Below are 13,561 nucleotides of genomic sequence, written 5' to 3' on the forward strand. Positions count from 1 at the left end.
TGTGTGTGTGTGTGTGTGTGTGTGTGTGTGTGTGTGTGTGTGTGTGTGTGTGTGCGTGCGCGTGCGCGTGTGTGTGTGTGTGTGTGTGTGTGTGTGTGTGTGTGTGTGTGTGTGTGTGTGTGTGTGTGTGTGTGTGTGTGTGTGTGTGTGTGTTTAATGAGTATTTCAGAGGTGGCAGGAAGCGGCCTCTCAAGAGCCACATTGTTCTGTTTAATAATAAGAGGGACTTTGGCAATGAGGCAGAATTACCACCATGTTTATAGGAAGTGTTGAATTCTTTTGCTTGTTTAAAAAATTACATCATTGCTTTAGCATTTAATGATTCTTTTTAGTAAGTGTTCCAGCATTCTTTGCATTTTTGGTTCCTCACGTCCTGGATTTTACATTTGGTATCAAAGGATAATATACAAAAAAAAAAAAAAGACCAATATATCAATCATTATTATCATCATCGGTCATCTTTACTCGTGTTTCCGGTTGAAACCAGAGGGCACGAAGCGCCATGAGCGGGCGCTCTGGTTCTCCATGAGTTTCGCCCCCCTCGACCTCCGCGTCAACCCGGAAACCCGACGGGGTGACATGCTGGTCAACAGCAAAGCGTATCACAGAGTCCATATATCAAACTATTATTAGGAGGAAGTCATTACGGTGGGTTCGACCCCTCCTTGACCCTGGAAGCCAGATTAAACTGTAGCCAAAGATCGGGGCTGGACGTCGGCGATGTCGGGCCAGTGATGCAAGGCTTTCACTTCAGGCAGTCACACACTCATGGCATCATGGGCCCACGTTTTCACTTGACTTGGCTGGATGAAGTGTGACAGGAGATGCGTTTAAATTCTTACACTTTGGGAAATTATCCGTTTATTCAATTTGTATTTATTTTAATTAGAGAGAGAGAGAGAGAGAGAGAGAGAGAGAGAGAGAGAGAGAGAGAGAGAGAGAGAGAGAGAGAGAGAGAGAGAGAGAGAGAGAGAGAGAGATTTTATTGACTATTTATTTGCTTTAGTCTTTATATGGTAATGGGTGTGGTGTTTTTTTTTTTAGAGTATTTCCCATAAGAGAATGGAATTCCCTTCCACAGTTTTAATCATTGAATCATGTCTGAGAAAATTATAAAATGTGGTACTTTCTGGGAAATAGTGTAACATGCTACCGTCTGATTCTAAAGAACATTGCCTAATATTTCACAAAATCTCGATCCGTTTACAAATCCGACACATGTTTAGAATAATTCATAAAAAGATACAGGTCTTTTTAAAACGATATTATTTAAATGACCATGTGACATACTTTGAATTCTTTTCTAGTTCCTATAATAAGGTGTTATATTAGTATCATGGGTACATTTACCAAGTTACAGTATAGTTGCCATGGAGACTCCATTCAAAATGCTCCACAATGAAAAGTGCACTAAGACAAAAGTATCGACACAGTTTCTGTACAGAAGAAATCCGTGAGTAAACAGTTCTTATTGGAATGTTACAGGAACCTGTTACAGGAAATACCTTTGGGTTGAGAATCCAGTAAATCTGTTGTATAATAAAAAAAAGTCTGTCTATCTTTCTATCTGTACAGGATCGTTACTTATATGAATATTTCCGATGTCTTTTAGGTTCTGAAAACCACTGGACGTGTCTAAAATTCACTCACAGTGTGATGGGTGGAATCGGAGTTGGAATCGGAATTCAATCTGAAAATTTCTCTCATCAAGCTTGAGATTGAATGAGAGGAAATCTGCAGAATGTCTGTGAGCAAGCATTTAGAAGCTCTTAGTTCATAGGGTCATGTGTGACATGGAGAGGATTGGCACGAGTAAAGGGGCATCCAAACGGCTCGAGGACACTGATGCTCAGAAGTGATGACGGTTCCTGCCCCATCGTCGCCCGTGTTATCGGCCGGCACGGCCTGACCCCTGTCAGGAGCTGGAGTGGGGATCAGTAATAGCTAAACTTTGACCTTGCGACCCTCTGAAAGGTGATACCACAGCAGGAAGGTGAGGCTTGTGTCAGAGAGGACACTGGGTTGGACTGGAGTCTGAAAGTTCACTCAATATTGATTTTTTTTTTCTTCCATCCAGTGTATACAGTAATCGGTTCATCAGAAATTTGATGAATTGTCGTATCTTGATGGAATATGTGCCAGCTAGATAGTAAAGGGTTAAACAGAAAGGATGTTTCATTGTTTCCAAGCTGACAAAGAAATTCAACATTTAATTAAGTTATGAGTCACTTTTACTCTACATGCTGAGCAATAGCACCGCTAAATACTATAATATTACAGTATAATAAAAGCAGATCTCCCTTGCTTTTCTCAGCAGGACAGAATTCATTTAGTTTTGTTTAAGCAATAAAAATGATGAGAAACTCTCCGTTGTAGCGCAGTTGATATTTAGTCGAGGGAAAGCGGCGCCTTTCTGGAATTTTCTGACTGATTTAGTGCATGTTGTGCAACCAGAGAAAACACTCTGGCTCCTGAGATCTTTGTTTGCTCTTCTTGCCCCTTCTTAAATGAGTTCTTTTCTTTGTCATTGTCTAGAAGAGGCACTTTGATGACACATTAGTGCTGTGATTTATTTCTTTCCTAAATGTAATTTCCAGTAACGGTGTGTCCTGTCCTGTCCTAGAACATGAGTTAGCCAAGAACACTTCAGGTTCTGCAGATACTCGTCAAGAGATCACGATTGCATAAAATGTGTGTGTGTGTGTGTGTGTGTGTGTGTGTGTGTGTGTGTGTGTGTGTGTGTGTGTGTGTGTGTGTGTGTGTGTGTATATATACACAGAAATGTACAGCAGTCTTAATGGATTAGTCCTCACAGAAGGAGCCTCTGTGTTTGGATGGATCGATGGGGTGTACGTTTGTGAGGTGAGCTGTGATTGGTTCAGAGTTGCTGTGTGATGTATAGAGCTGATGATGGAGTTCCTGATGACTCTGATAGCCCCTAAGACAGGGGGGGAACTAGGGTGGGGGGTGTCACATGGAGACACTGAGGTCTTAGTGATGACAGAGGAAAGAGGAGGGTGAAAGAGAAAGAGACGCGATGAAGGACGCAGTACGGCAGGTTGAGAGGAAGAGAGAGAGCGAGAGAGTGGAAGAATGGGAGAATGATGAAAAAAATCAGGATGAAAAAAAATAAAGAGACGACGTGGATGTGGACGTGCCGTGTGACCTTCCACCTGGAGGTCAAACAGAGATCAGAGATCAGACAGAGATGCGGACAATGAGACCGCGACAATCAGACTCGACGTGCCAAACAAACATGCGACAGAATTCCTAGGATTTATTATCTAATATCAAACATACTTCTCTGTTTTCAATTAACTTTAGGCTGCACCTCCTATCAGAGTTTGATGAGCTGAGCTGAGAAAGGGATTTGAATTCAAGATGGCAGCTGACTATGATGTTATAACAAAGATGTGCATATCGTCGCTGACGGGCGGACTCCTCGTAAATTAAAAACGCCGTATTTTTTTGAGTTATTAAACATTGTATCGTTAAAGTTGTTATTATACCTTATAATGCTATCATATACTGTTGCGTACCAACATTAACACAACATTTTCCCAAAGTCACGTTTTATCGGAGATACGAGCTTTATGACTTGGGAGCAGGGAGATACGCGATTATGCTGTCATCGATAAGAACGGTACGGACACAGACGTCGCCGCTGCCAGCGGCGTTCAATAAAGTCTGCGGTCACGGAGTTAAGAGATTTGCGCTCAAGCTATTTTCAAGACTTTAGATTGGTTAATGACTTGTAAACACAACAGACCCACATGGGGACTGACCGATAGCATCGATATGTGAAAAAATATGAAATTGACAAAATTTGGACATAGGAGGTTTCCGCCCGACAGCGACGATATATAGACAATAGTTAGGCTTTAATGAGTTACAGTCACAGCTTAGTTATAGTCAGAGCATCGGATCAGCCATGATACAGCAATTCTGGAGCAGACAGAGTTAAGGGCCTTGCTCAAGGGCCCAACAGTGGCAGCTTAGCGATGCTGGTGCTTGAACTCTGACCTTCCCAAATCCTTAACCATTTGAGCCACCAACAACTACATTTTTTTTAATAATATAATAAGATATGCAGTAGAAATAACAGCATATACTGTACATACTGTATCTTTGGCCCCCTGATAACTTTAAATGCAGCTTTAACTAGTGAAAGCTTTCTTGAGTAAAAGAAAATAGTCCATAAATCTGCCGCCTCGTACCAAAACGTAAACGTACAGGTTTAAAAGCCGACCTGTTTTTCACTCATTGGTGGCATCGTTAATGAAACGGCACATTGTTGGGATTCTCCACATATGAAGAACGATCTTTTTTGAACAAACACCCTCAAAACTCATTATGAAACTCGGTCCTGACTAATCCCCCCACCCACTGTACAAACACAGCAGTTACACCTTCACAAGATTGAAAATCAATTTCTCAAGGTTTTGTCTATCGTTGTTGACACATCATTATACAAATATTCTATTATTAGTGTTGGCATGGTGTTGTACAACATAACCGGTATTATTCACCTTCTCGTAAAAGAGGAAGCAGCAACAGAAGAAACTGTCGTGTATTTTTTGACCACTTTTTTTTCGTATATTTTTTCACTCGCATTTCTCTGGACAATTTTTGCAAACCGTTTTCACTTATAACTACAATAAGTATTAAAATAACTCCAGGTATTAAAATACACATTGGTATGTTCGATTCCAGAATGCATCGGTACTTGGATCTGGATTTGGGCAATTTAACATATTGATAGTATGTAGCATTAAAAAATAAATAATAAACAAACAAACTAATTAATTAATTAATTAATTAATTAATTAATTAATTGATTGATTGGTTGATTGGTTGATTGGTTGATTGATTGATTACTTAGTTGATTAATAATAATAATAATAATAATAATAATAATAATAATAATAAGGGGGCATGGTGGATTAGTGGTTAGCACATTCGCCTCACACCTCCAGGGACGGGGTTCGATTCCCACCTCCGCCTTGTGTGTGTGGAGTTTGCATGTTCTCCCCGTGCCTCGGGGGTTTCCTTCGGGTACTCCGGTTTCCTCCCCCGGTCCAAATACATGCATGGTAGGTTGATTGGCATCTCTGGAAAATTGTCCGTAGTGTGTGAGTGTGTGAGTGAATGAGAGTGTGTGTGTGCCCTGTGATGGGTTGGCACTCCGTTCAGGGTGTATCCTGCCTTGATGCCCGATGACAGCTGAGATAGGCACAGGCTCCCTGTGACCCAAGAAGTTCGGATAAGGGGTAGAAAATGAATGAATGAATGAATGAATGAATAATAATAATAATAATAATAATAATAATAATAATAATAATAATAATAATAATAATAATAATAATAAAGACCCATGGGAGATCCACTAACCCCGCATTGATTTTTAAGCTGTATTTAAATAATGAGTAACAAAAATCTATATGGACTTCTGTGCTAACTTGTAATTATACACACCTATCACCTGGCAGAATCACTATAGAAACTGACAAGTGGAACAAATGCACACAAGTCATACATGATCCCATGTAATTACATATGCTAAATTAGCCTTTTAGTTGTTAAGCCTTATCTGAGTGATTGTTTTCGCAGACATTACACTCCTTTCTCTCTTTTTAAATTAGGTGTGAAGCAATAGTCAGTGACATGTTCATACATGCACACATGGCCAGAATCATACACATGTTAAGCAAATGCACGTGCAAACAAACCACCTTAAACACACAATATAAATTCTCTTCTCTGACCAAAGGTCCAAATCCTCAGTCAAATCCTTTCAAGAGTTTCGGTGTGAAATCGATTTTTAGAAATATTCCCACTCCATCTGGCTTCCTTGTCCTGTCAGGTGCAAAGTGTGTGATAAGTGCATGATAACCAGCTGACCTCTATGGTGGGTCAAAGCATTTAGCATCGCAGCTCTGTCATAATCACTGATGCCCTCGTGTTGCCCCGGGTCGCACTCGAAAGGTTTCAAAACCTTAGTGCTGGAGTCCAGGGGCAATTAGGCTTTCGCTGCTTTTAGAGAGTAAGGATGTCAACAAACTTTATAGGGTGTGTGTTTGTGTGTCTGTGTGTCAGGCCAGGTTAATGTGTGCTTGAGCGCACCTTAGAAGTATAATAGACAACCATCTTTGTTTGATTGGCAAGGGGGAAAGAGTCAGTGGGTCAGGGTCGCTAGGCCTCTTCAAATATCTCTTTATTATCACATAAGCCTCTAAAAGCCACATGCCTTTACTCGCTATCTCATGCAGTCTTTTCTACTCTCACTTGACTGGCTAATTTTGTGTATTGCTTTAGATAAGGAAAAAAAATACTTCAAACAAAAATAATAAAACTCTCAGAGGGGTGTGCTGTTAAAGGAAAACAAGCATCAACAAAGTAGAGTTAATCTTATTACTCTGAAGTACTTTATTTCTCCTTTATCACAGCAATTTGTCTATTATTCATTTGTTTGTTTATTTATTAAAAACAGACATCCGGTTATAACTGATTTGTTTCAACTAAACAGCTGAGTTCTTGTTATCACTTACTTTATAACAGCTATAAACAGCAGTTTTAAATTGTAGATTGTCAAGATGCACAGAAACCGCATAAAAGCCGCGACGCTCCCAGCAGCCAGCAGAGGGCGACATATCCACACAGTGATATTAGCCATGTGAAAAAATTCAGTATGATGAAATCCTCCAGGCTGATTTACCTGCATTGCCTGCACCTGACATGCAGGAGGCTTATACACTGCCTTTTGTTGCACATATATATACATACATATATACATATGGACATGGTTATTTGTTTTTTGTTATTTTTAAATAATTACTAATTTATTAGGCGTTAATATGCATTATCGGGTACTGCAGCGCTGCAGTGTATACAGTAGGAGGCGCAAGGAGTTATATAAGCAGTGCAGTGTGCAGTAGTCGTGGCCGAGTGGTTAAGGCGATGGACTAGAAATCCATTGGGGTCTCCCCGCGCAGGTTCGAATCCTGCCGACTACGAATTTGTTAAATTTTTGTTATCATTAATAATGAGGTTACTCTAGTAAAAATGTTATTTTTATTTTTGTGTATAGTTTTGAATAACATCCTCAGCCCTCAAATCTAAAATGTTAATCTACGTTAGAATGCTAATCATGCTAACTAACCTGCTATTAGCTGCTAACCTGTTCACCACTTTCCTTTGTAGTAATGAGCTAGCAACTTCACATGCTAACTAGCCTGCTATTAGCTTGCTAACTCGTTCACCACTTTTCTTTGTAGTAACGAGCTAGCAACTTAACATGCTAACTAGCCTGCTAATAGCTGCTAACCTGTTCACCACTTTCCTTTGTAGTAATGAGCTAGCAACTAAACATGATAACTAGCCTGCTATTAGCTAGCTAACTTGTTCACCACTTTCCTTTTAAACATCAGACTCCACTTCTATTAGAGGAGCCAGTACATGTGCAGCAGACAGCTATGGTGCTACTGTAGGCTGTAGAACCTTTGTACTTTAAGCATTTTTAAATGATGATTCATTAATAGATAAAATAGTTAAACACATCAATCCTGGTGTACAAACTCTGTCATTATTGAGAGACATTGCTCAGTTAACCTTACATTTCTCTTGGTTAAATGTAGACCTTTTTATCTGACAAGGCAGTTCACCTCCACTATTTTTACCGCACTATATGTTTGCCCGGATGTTAATGCCAAGCTCGCCATGTACAAACTTTATGCAGCCATGAGCAAACAACACACTGCTCACACGGAGGCTGCTTTTATAGTTTCAGGTGCGTTTAATCATTCAAACTTAAAGACAGTGCTCCTTAAAATTTACCAGCACGTTTCCTGCAATACAAGAGAGAAAACAAAACTTTACTATGTTTACACAATCATCACTGGAGCCTACACTGTGACCCCTCTCCTTTACCTTAGAGAGTCAGACCACCTTTCTTTGTTTCTCACCTTGACCCATCAAAGTGTGGCCATTGGGGGCAGAATGTGTACATCAAGGCAGGTTTCAACATGACATGTATTTGTTTGCCTCTCAGGCTACTTCTGGCTCTCACATGGACATTGATATTTACACTTCCTCTGTGCTGGATTATATCAACACCACCATTGACAGTGTTACAACCCAGTAACAGATCACCACATACCCAAACCATGGATGAATAAGGATGTACGGCTCCTGCTCCAGGCCCGTAACACTGCCTTCAGATCAGGTGATGCACAGGCATCAAAAGGCCAAGCACTGCTATAAGCTAAAGGTAGAGGGACGCTTCTCCAACTCCGAAAACAGACGCATGTTGCAGAGCATCCAGGCCTTCAGCGACTATAAGCCCAGCAACTTCCCCATCAACTACAGACATCTCATTTCTGAACTAGCTAAATTACTTATGCTTTTAACAACAGAGAGACAACCACTAAAAACAGACCCTCTGAAACCTTCCAGACCATCACACACCACCTCCGACTTCTATGCAGCACAAGGCAGAATCAACTCACACAAGGCTGACAGACCAGATGGCTGTTTCTTTACTGAACTCTGCCTCCCGGTGACCACCCACCTCTGTATATTATGTCGATAGCATCTGTATATTTGTCTATATAACACCCTGTATATCATGTCTATAATACCCAACCTGTATATCTTGTCCATAGCATATTCATCTGCTATTTCACATTGCCAGAACAAGGAAACGCACCAATAAGAGTACATCACTGCACTCCATGTGAAAATTTTTTAGTAGCGGAGAAGCAGACAGGACAGTTTCCTCAAATTTTCAGCTGGAAATTACTCATAAACTTATTAATTAGAATAAGGTCTAATGCAAGGAGTGGATAATTTAATCAGAAATGCATGTGCACCTTGTTTTTTTTTTCATTTGCCACTCAAAAGCTAAGAAAGAGAAAAAAAGTCTCCCTTTTGCAATGCATGATTTGTGCGTGTGTGTACAGTACATGTGTGCATGTGTGTACATGTCTGTGGGGGTTTTCTAGATGTAGAAATTTCACCAGAAATTGGCAACCCTTGCTTAATGCTGTTAGCTGTATTATTGTGCCACAGTATGAGATAATAAAAAAAAAAAAAAAAAAACAGAAATGTTCAAAAGCCATTTATTTTTTATTGAATACCAACTTTAGCTTACATAGTTTAGTTTTTAGTGGTATGGTCCTTAGGTCCTATATGATTTTCTGTTAATGACTTACCAGTAAACATATATTTGGCAGGTTAAAGTCATAAAATATATCTTCAGTTAGGAGCAAATGTTAAAAAAAAATGCACTGGTATAAAAAAAGCTCACTAAAGATTGCATTATATAAGCAAACAGATGCTGGAAGATGTCAGATTTCTTTGTCTAGATATTTCCCTCAGGTGCTCATAGTGCACTGGATAAACTGAAAGCAAGAAATAGAAACATTATGAATAAAAATCAAGTGAACTGCATATTTAACATTATCAAGTGAACTGCATATTTAACATTAATATCTTGTACAGTTCTGTCATACGTACGTCGTCATACTGAAACGAAGCCGTTCCGTTTTGCGCCTGGTCCCTCCTGCGGAAAATATCTGAACAAGATGTAACGTGTCAATGAGTAAACACAATAAAAATTTATTATGTATAAAAGTGTCGACTGGACATAAACGCTGTTAAAAGGACATAGAAATTGTTCAATGTACCAGTCAGGGTCCTCAGTTTGACACAGCAAGCAACATAATCATCAAAGGTGATCTTTCCTTGAGTGCTGTAGCGCTTGATGATGCAGTTCATAGCTTGAGGACTCATCCTATAGCCTGGAGAGAAAAGTAAATAGTAGAATATTGCAGAAATATATCTTCAAATGAAATTTCTGAATGCATGAATTATAAATTATGCGTTATAATGGAACGTTAAGGTAAACTTCTTTTACCCATAGAGCAAATGGCTTGGTTCATTTCCTGTGGGTCGACTGTCCCGCTCCTGTCTTGGTCAATGGACATGAAGTGCTGCTTCCAGCCATTAAGCGCCGCCCATAGCTCCTTAAACTCATTAAAGCCCATGCTACCTGACATGTCACGCTAATAAAATGAAGATAGTTAAGGTTTTTAATGTTTAGCAATCTGGAAAATTGTGGTATCGTTTGTATTTTGTATCTTTATTGATCTTCCTCTTTCATGTTAAAGTAATACCCCAATGGTATTTTAGAGACTATTTCTATACCACCATTTCTATAAACTGGTAGATCAATCCGTTACTGAATGTAAAATAGAACTTCAATCGAATCATTTCATCAGGGACTTGGTGCCGTGCCCAGGATTGGCACACAATCACCATTTTTCTGGTTCTTTCTGGTGAGTTATAAACAAATACTGAAATGATTGAAATGACACCTTATAGAATGTTTAATGAGAGTTTAAAAGATGATAGATCCTTCTTTGTTGAATAAGTTTATTATACGTCCTAGCATGATGGCTGTAAAGGATACGTCAAGCATGCCGATCATCAGCCTGCAGGTCTCCAAGTTGAAAGCTGTGAAAATAATGGAATATTGTTAAGAAAACTGCAGAATTTTTTTTATCAGCAACCACTTTTCCTATAACCGTATGACCCGAGAATTACGTTTGTATCCTCCAGAGAAGTTTGCTTGGGTTAAACAGGCCTGGAGCTCCTCAGCAGATATCTGTCCATCCTGTAACAAAATAAATCCTGGTTCAATGTTTAAGTACGCATTGGTTGTAAATAGTTTTTTTATTTATTCTGTCCTATGACACTTGTTCTGTGATAACTTTTTTTTTTCAATGTATTAATAACTAAATGGATTAAAGAGACATGAAAGCTACCTGGCCAGCGATGGCAGTGAAGTATCCAAAGAGAGGATCCTGCTGCTGGCCGGGGAATCCTCCAGGAAACTATACAACACAAGACACACAAATCTTTTCAATATTTCAGCAGTGCTTGAACTTCAATGACCTATTACATGAAATAAATATAATTGTTAATATGTTACATGAATACAACATTGTTATAGTACTTTGTATATACATATGTAAATAGTTTAAAACACTATTACTAGTTGGACGTCCAAAGTGCAACTGTGCAACCTGGTGCAAACAGTGCAGGACAAGACAAACAAGACAGTGCAGAACAAAAGAAGTGCAGAACAAAAGACAGTGCAAACAAAAAGTTACAAGACAATACAAAAAATACAAAAAAGACAATACACAAAAGACAATAAACAGAAACAGCACTGACCAGTGAAAATACTGTCTGTTCAACAATGTTGTGTGCAGTAATACTATAATGAACACAGTGTTATTGCAGCAGGTCCCTGAGATAATGTAAAGAATTGTGCAAAACAGCAAACGACTGAAATGTTGGACTCTTGAGCTAAAATGGAGGCTATGGTAAGGAAAACAACCACTTTTACAACAATTATGAGCAGGAAAACAGGTCAGGCTACAGTATGCAGACGTGTCTGAGCTAGACAGGTAAGCAATGGAAAACTATTACCTGGACTATTTTACTGCCTGACTAATGTATACTGTAAACCTCAGTATCTATTAATAGTCGATCACAGTGACTTGTAGGTTACTACTAATTAATCCCAGCTTAATTACATATGAGTTACATACTAGCTCAGGCACACAACCTACATAACTAAATCTTTTCCAGTATATGTAAGAATATATATCTTTTCTTGAAACATTTTCTAATATCAGGATGCATTGATAAATATTAGATTCTTTGGGGATTTAAATGGACCCCTGAAATCTGGACAGTCTTATGGACAACACCGTATCAGACTATCAACAAACTATGGATAGGTTTATGGTCTAATTTCTGTAGTTCATCATCTACTGCTTTAGTTTCTCTTTTTCTCTCTTTTGTAAACAATAACAGAAACAAATCCTGGTTCAGTGTCATAGCTCTGCTACAATGTAGAGGACAAACCGGAAGTGCTCTAGTGCATAGATGTAACAGATCAAATACGTTAAAAGGCTGTCTTTATCAATACTGACGAGGATATTTCTGTATTTATGTAGACCTAATAAGGTTATTTCACTCGATCTAATCAAATCACTCCATATCTAATACGTTTATTTACAGATCGTTGTTTTTATTTAATAATAAGTAATGAATAAATCTGTATTTCTTACCGCTCCTGGATATCCTCCAGCTGGAGCACCATAACCTGGGAAATTCATGTTGTATGTATCTTCTTTAGTTGTGTAGCTTCAGAATGTGAATTCAGAGCCTAGAAAAAAGAGCAAATTTAATTTGATTGTTAAAACACACCCTTTACCGTATAGGGTGTATTTCTGACCGTGTATTTGTCCCGCCTTGAGCGCGGTGATTGGTCTAATTAAGTCCAACCTCCAGCGATATGATTGGCTACAAGCTACAAAACCAGTAAATTTAAAAATGTTAAAAATTAATATGAATTTAACGCATAGTATAGAGCAGAAATCGTCAAGGTGGCTTCATGGAGCTTAAGTGAGACATGATTCCTGATATTAATGATATACAATGTTAAGAAGGATTTTTTTTACAAATTCAATTTCTAAATTTTAATATTAATATATATATATATATAAATATATATATATAAATAACTTTTTTTTGTATTTCCTAAAAGTCCCGGCTTCTCAATGTGGTCTCTCATTTGCAGACCCCACTGTGTGTGTGTGTGTGTGTGTGTGTGTGTGTGTGTGTGTGTGTGTGTGTGTGTGTGTGTGTGTGTGTGTGTGTGTGTGTGTGGGTGGGTGGGTGGGTGGGTGGGTGGGTGGGAGTGTATGTGCACATCTGATGATTGCACAAGAACACCTCAAAGAAGAGAAATAACACCTGGGAAGAACACTGTGTACTACACAGTGTTCTTCCCAGGTTTATTTCTCTTCTTTGAGGTGTTCTTGTGCAATCATCAGATGTCCACATACAATCAACCATATTGCATATTTTGGCTTGTTTTGTGTCAACACTTCCTGCTGGATACGAACCTCATTTGTAACTTCCTGGCAGAGGCAACTAGAAGTCTGCATGGTAATTCATGGAGTCCAAAATGCAATGTATTCTTACAAGGTTCCAAGAGCCTTGAAGGAAAACCAGCCCCACATCATCACAGATCCTTCACCATCCTTGATTTTACACAAAACCCACCTTGAGTGGCAATAAGCTCTGTGTCTCATTTAACCAGAGAACCCAGTTCCAAGTGAGTTTGTGGTGTTTTGATGACAGAAAAGTTTCTCTTTTGGCTTTCTTCTAGCCATCCAGATGTCTAATTGGACATGTGGAGACAAAATTCTGCCATCTTTGTTATTCGCAAATCTACATTTATGATCCATGGAGAAATGTTTACCTCATCGTCATCACCATATCATTGAAAAATGCCCTTGTGCCCTATTTCAGTCAGGGTTAATAAATATTTCACATCCACTAACAGTGTGTTTTGACTCAATTAATGTTGATAAATGTGTTCACTCATATAAATAGCCCAATAAAACAGGAAAACAGGTGAATTCTGGGAAACAAGATTCAGGTTTATTTAAATTAAAGTTTAGATTTCTCTCATATTTTCAGT

General features: G+C 38.8%; 1 protein-coding gene, 1 long non-coding RNA gene and 1 other non-coding gene across 3 annotated transcripts; 2 read left to right on the forward strand and 1 right to left on the reverse strand.

The window, feature by feature from the left end:
- The first annotated feature begins 6,926 nt into the window (after nt 1–6,926).
- Nucleotides 6,927–9,268, forward strand: LOC113640249. Its single transcript, XR_003440014.2, has 2 exons — nt 6,927–6,992; nt 8,048–9,268. It is a non-coding gene; the product is annotated as an uncharacterized LOC113640249 (long non-coding RNA).
- Nucleotides 6,932–7,013, forward strand: trnas-aga. The gene has a single exon. It is a non-coding gene; the product is annotated as a tRNA-Ser (tRNA).
- sri (sorcin) lies at nt 9,103–12,304 on the reverse strand. The gene is made up of 8 exons (XM_027142646.2): nt 12,141–12,304; nt 10,824–10,892; nt 10,603–10,672; nt 10,469–10,512; nt 9,914–10,061; nt 9,684–9,797; nt 9,514–9,572; nt 9,103–9,398 (listed from the first exon to the last, which is right to left on the reverse strand). Exons 1-8 carry the CDS (start codon nt 12,186–12,188, stop codon nt 9,372–9,374), a joined length of 579 nt encoding a protein of 192 aa, XP_026998447.1. The 5' UTR covers nt 12,189–12,304; the 3' UTR covers nt 9,103–9,371.
- Between the last annotated feature and the right edge of the window lie 1,257 nt (nt 12,305–13,561).

The sequence above is a fragment of the Tachysurus fulvidraco genome, chromosome 22 (assembly GCF_022655615.1).
Source record: "Tachysurus fulvidraco isolate hzauxx_2018 chromosome 22, HZAU_PFXX_2.0, whole genome shotgun sequence".
Lineage (NCBI taxonomy): Eukaryota > Metazoa > Chordata > Actinopteri > Siluriformes > Bagridae > Tachysurus > Tachysurus fulvidraco.

Excerpts from the sequence above, each read along its gene's own strand:
- sri (XM_027142646.2), bottom strand. The coding sequence starts at position 12,188 with ATGAATTTCCCAGGTTATGGTGCTCCAGCTGGAGGATATCCAGGAGCG. Across the intron at positions 10,513-10,602 it reads CTTCTCTGGAGGATACAAAC|CTTTCAACTTGGAGACCTGC; the intron begins GTAATTCTCGGG and ends TTATTTTCACAG. Across the intron at positions 9,573-9,683 it reads CAAACTGAGGACCCTGACTG|ATATTTTCCGCAGGAGGGAC; the intron begins GTACATTGAACA and ends CATCTTGTTCAG.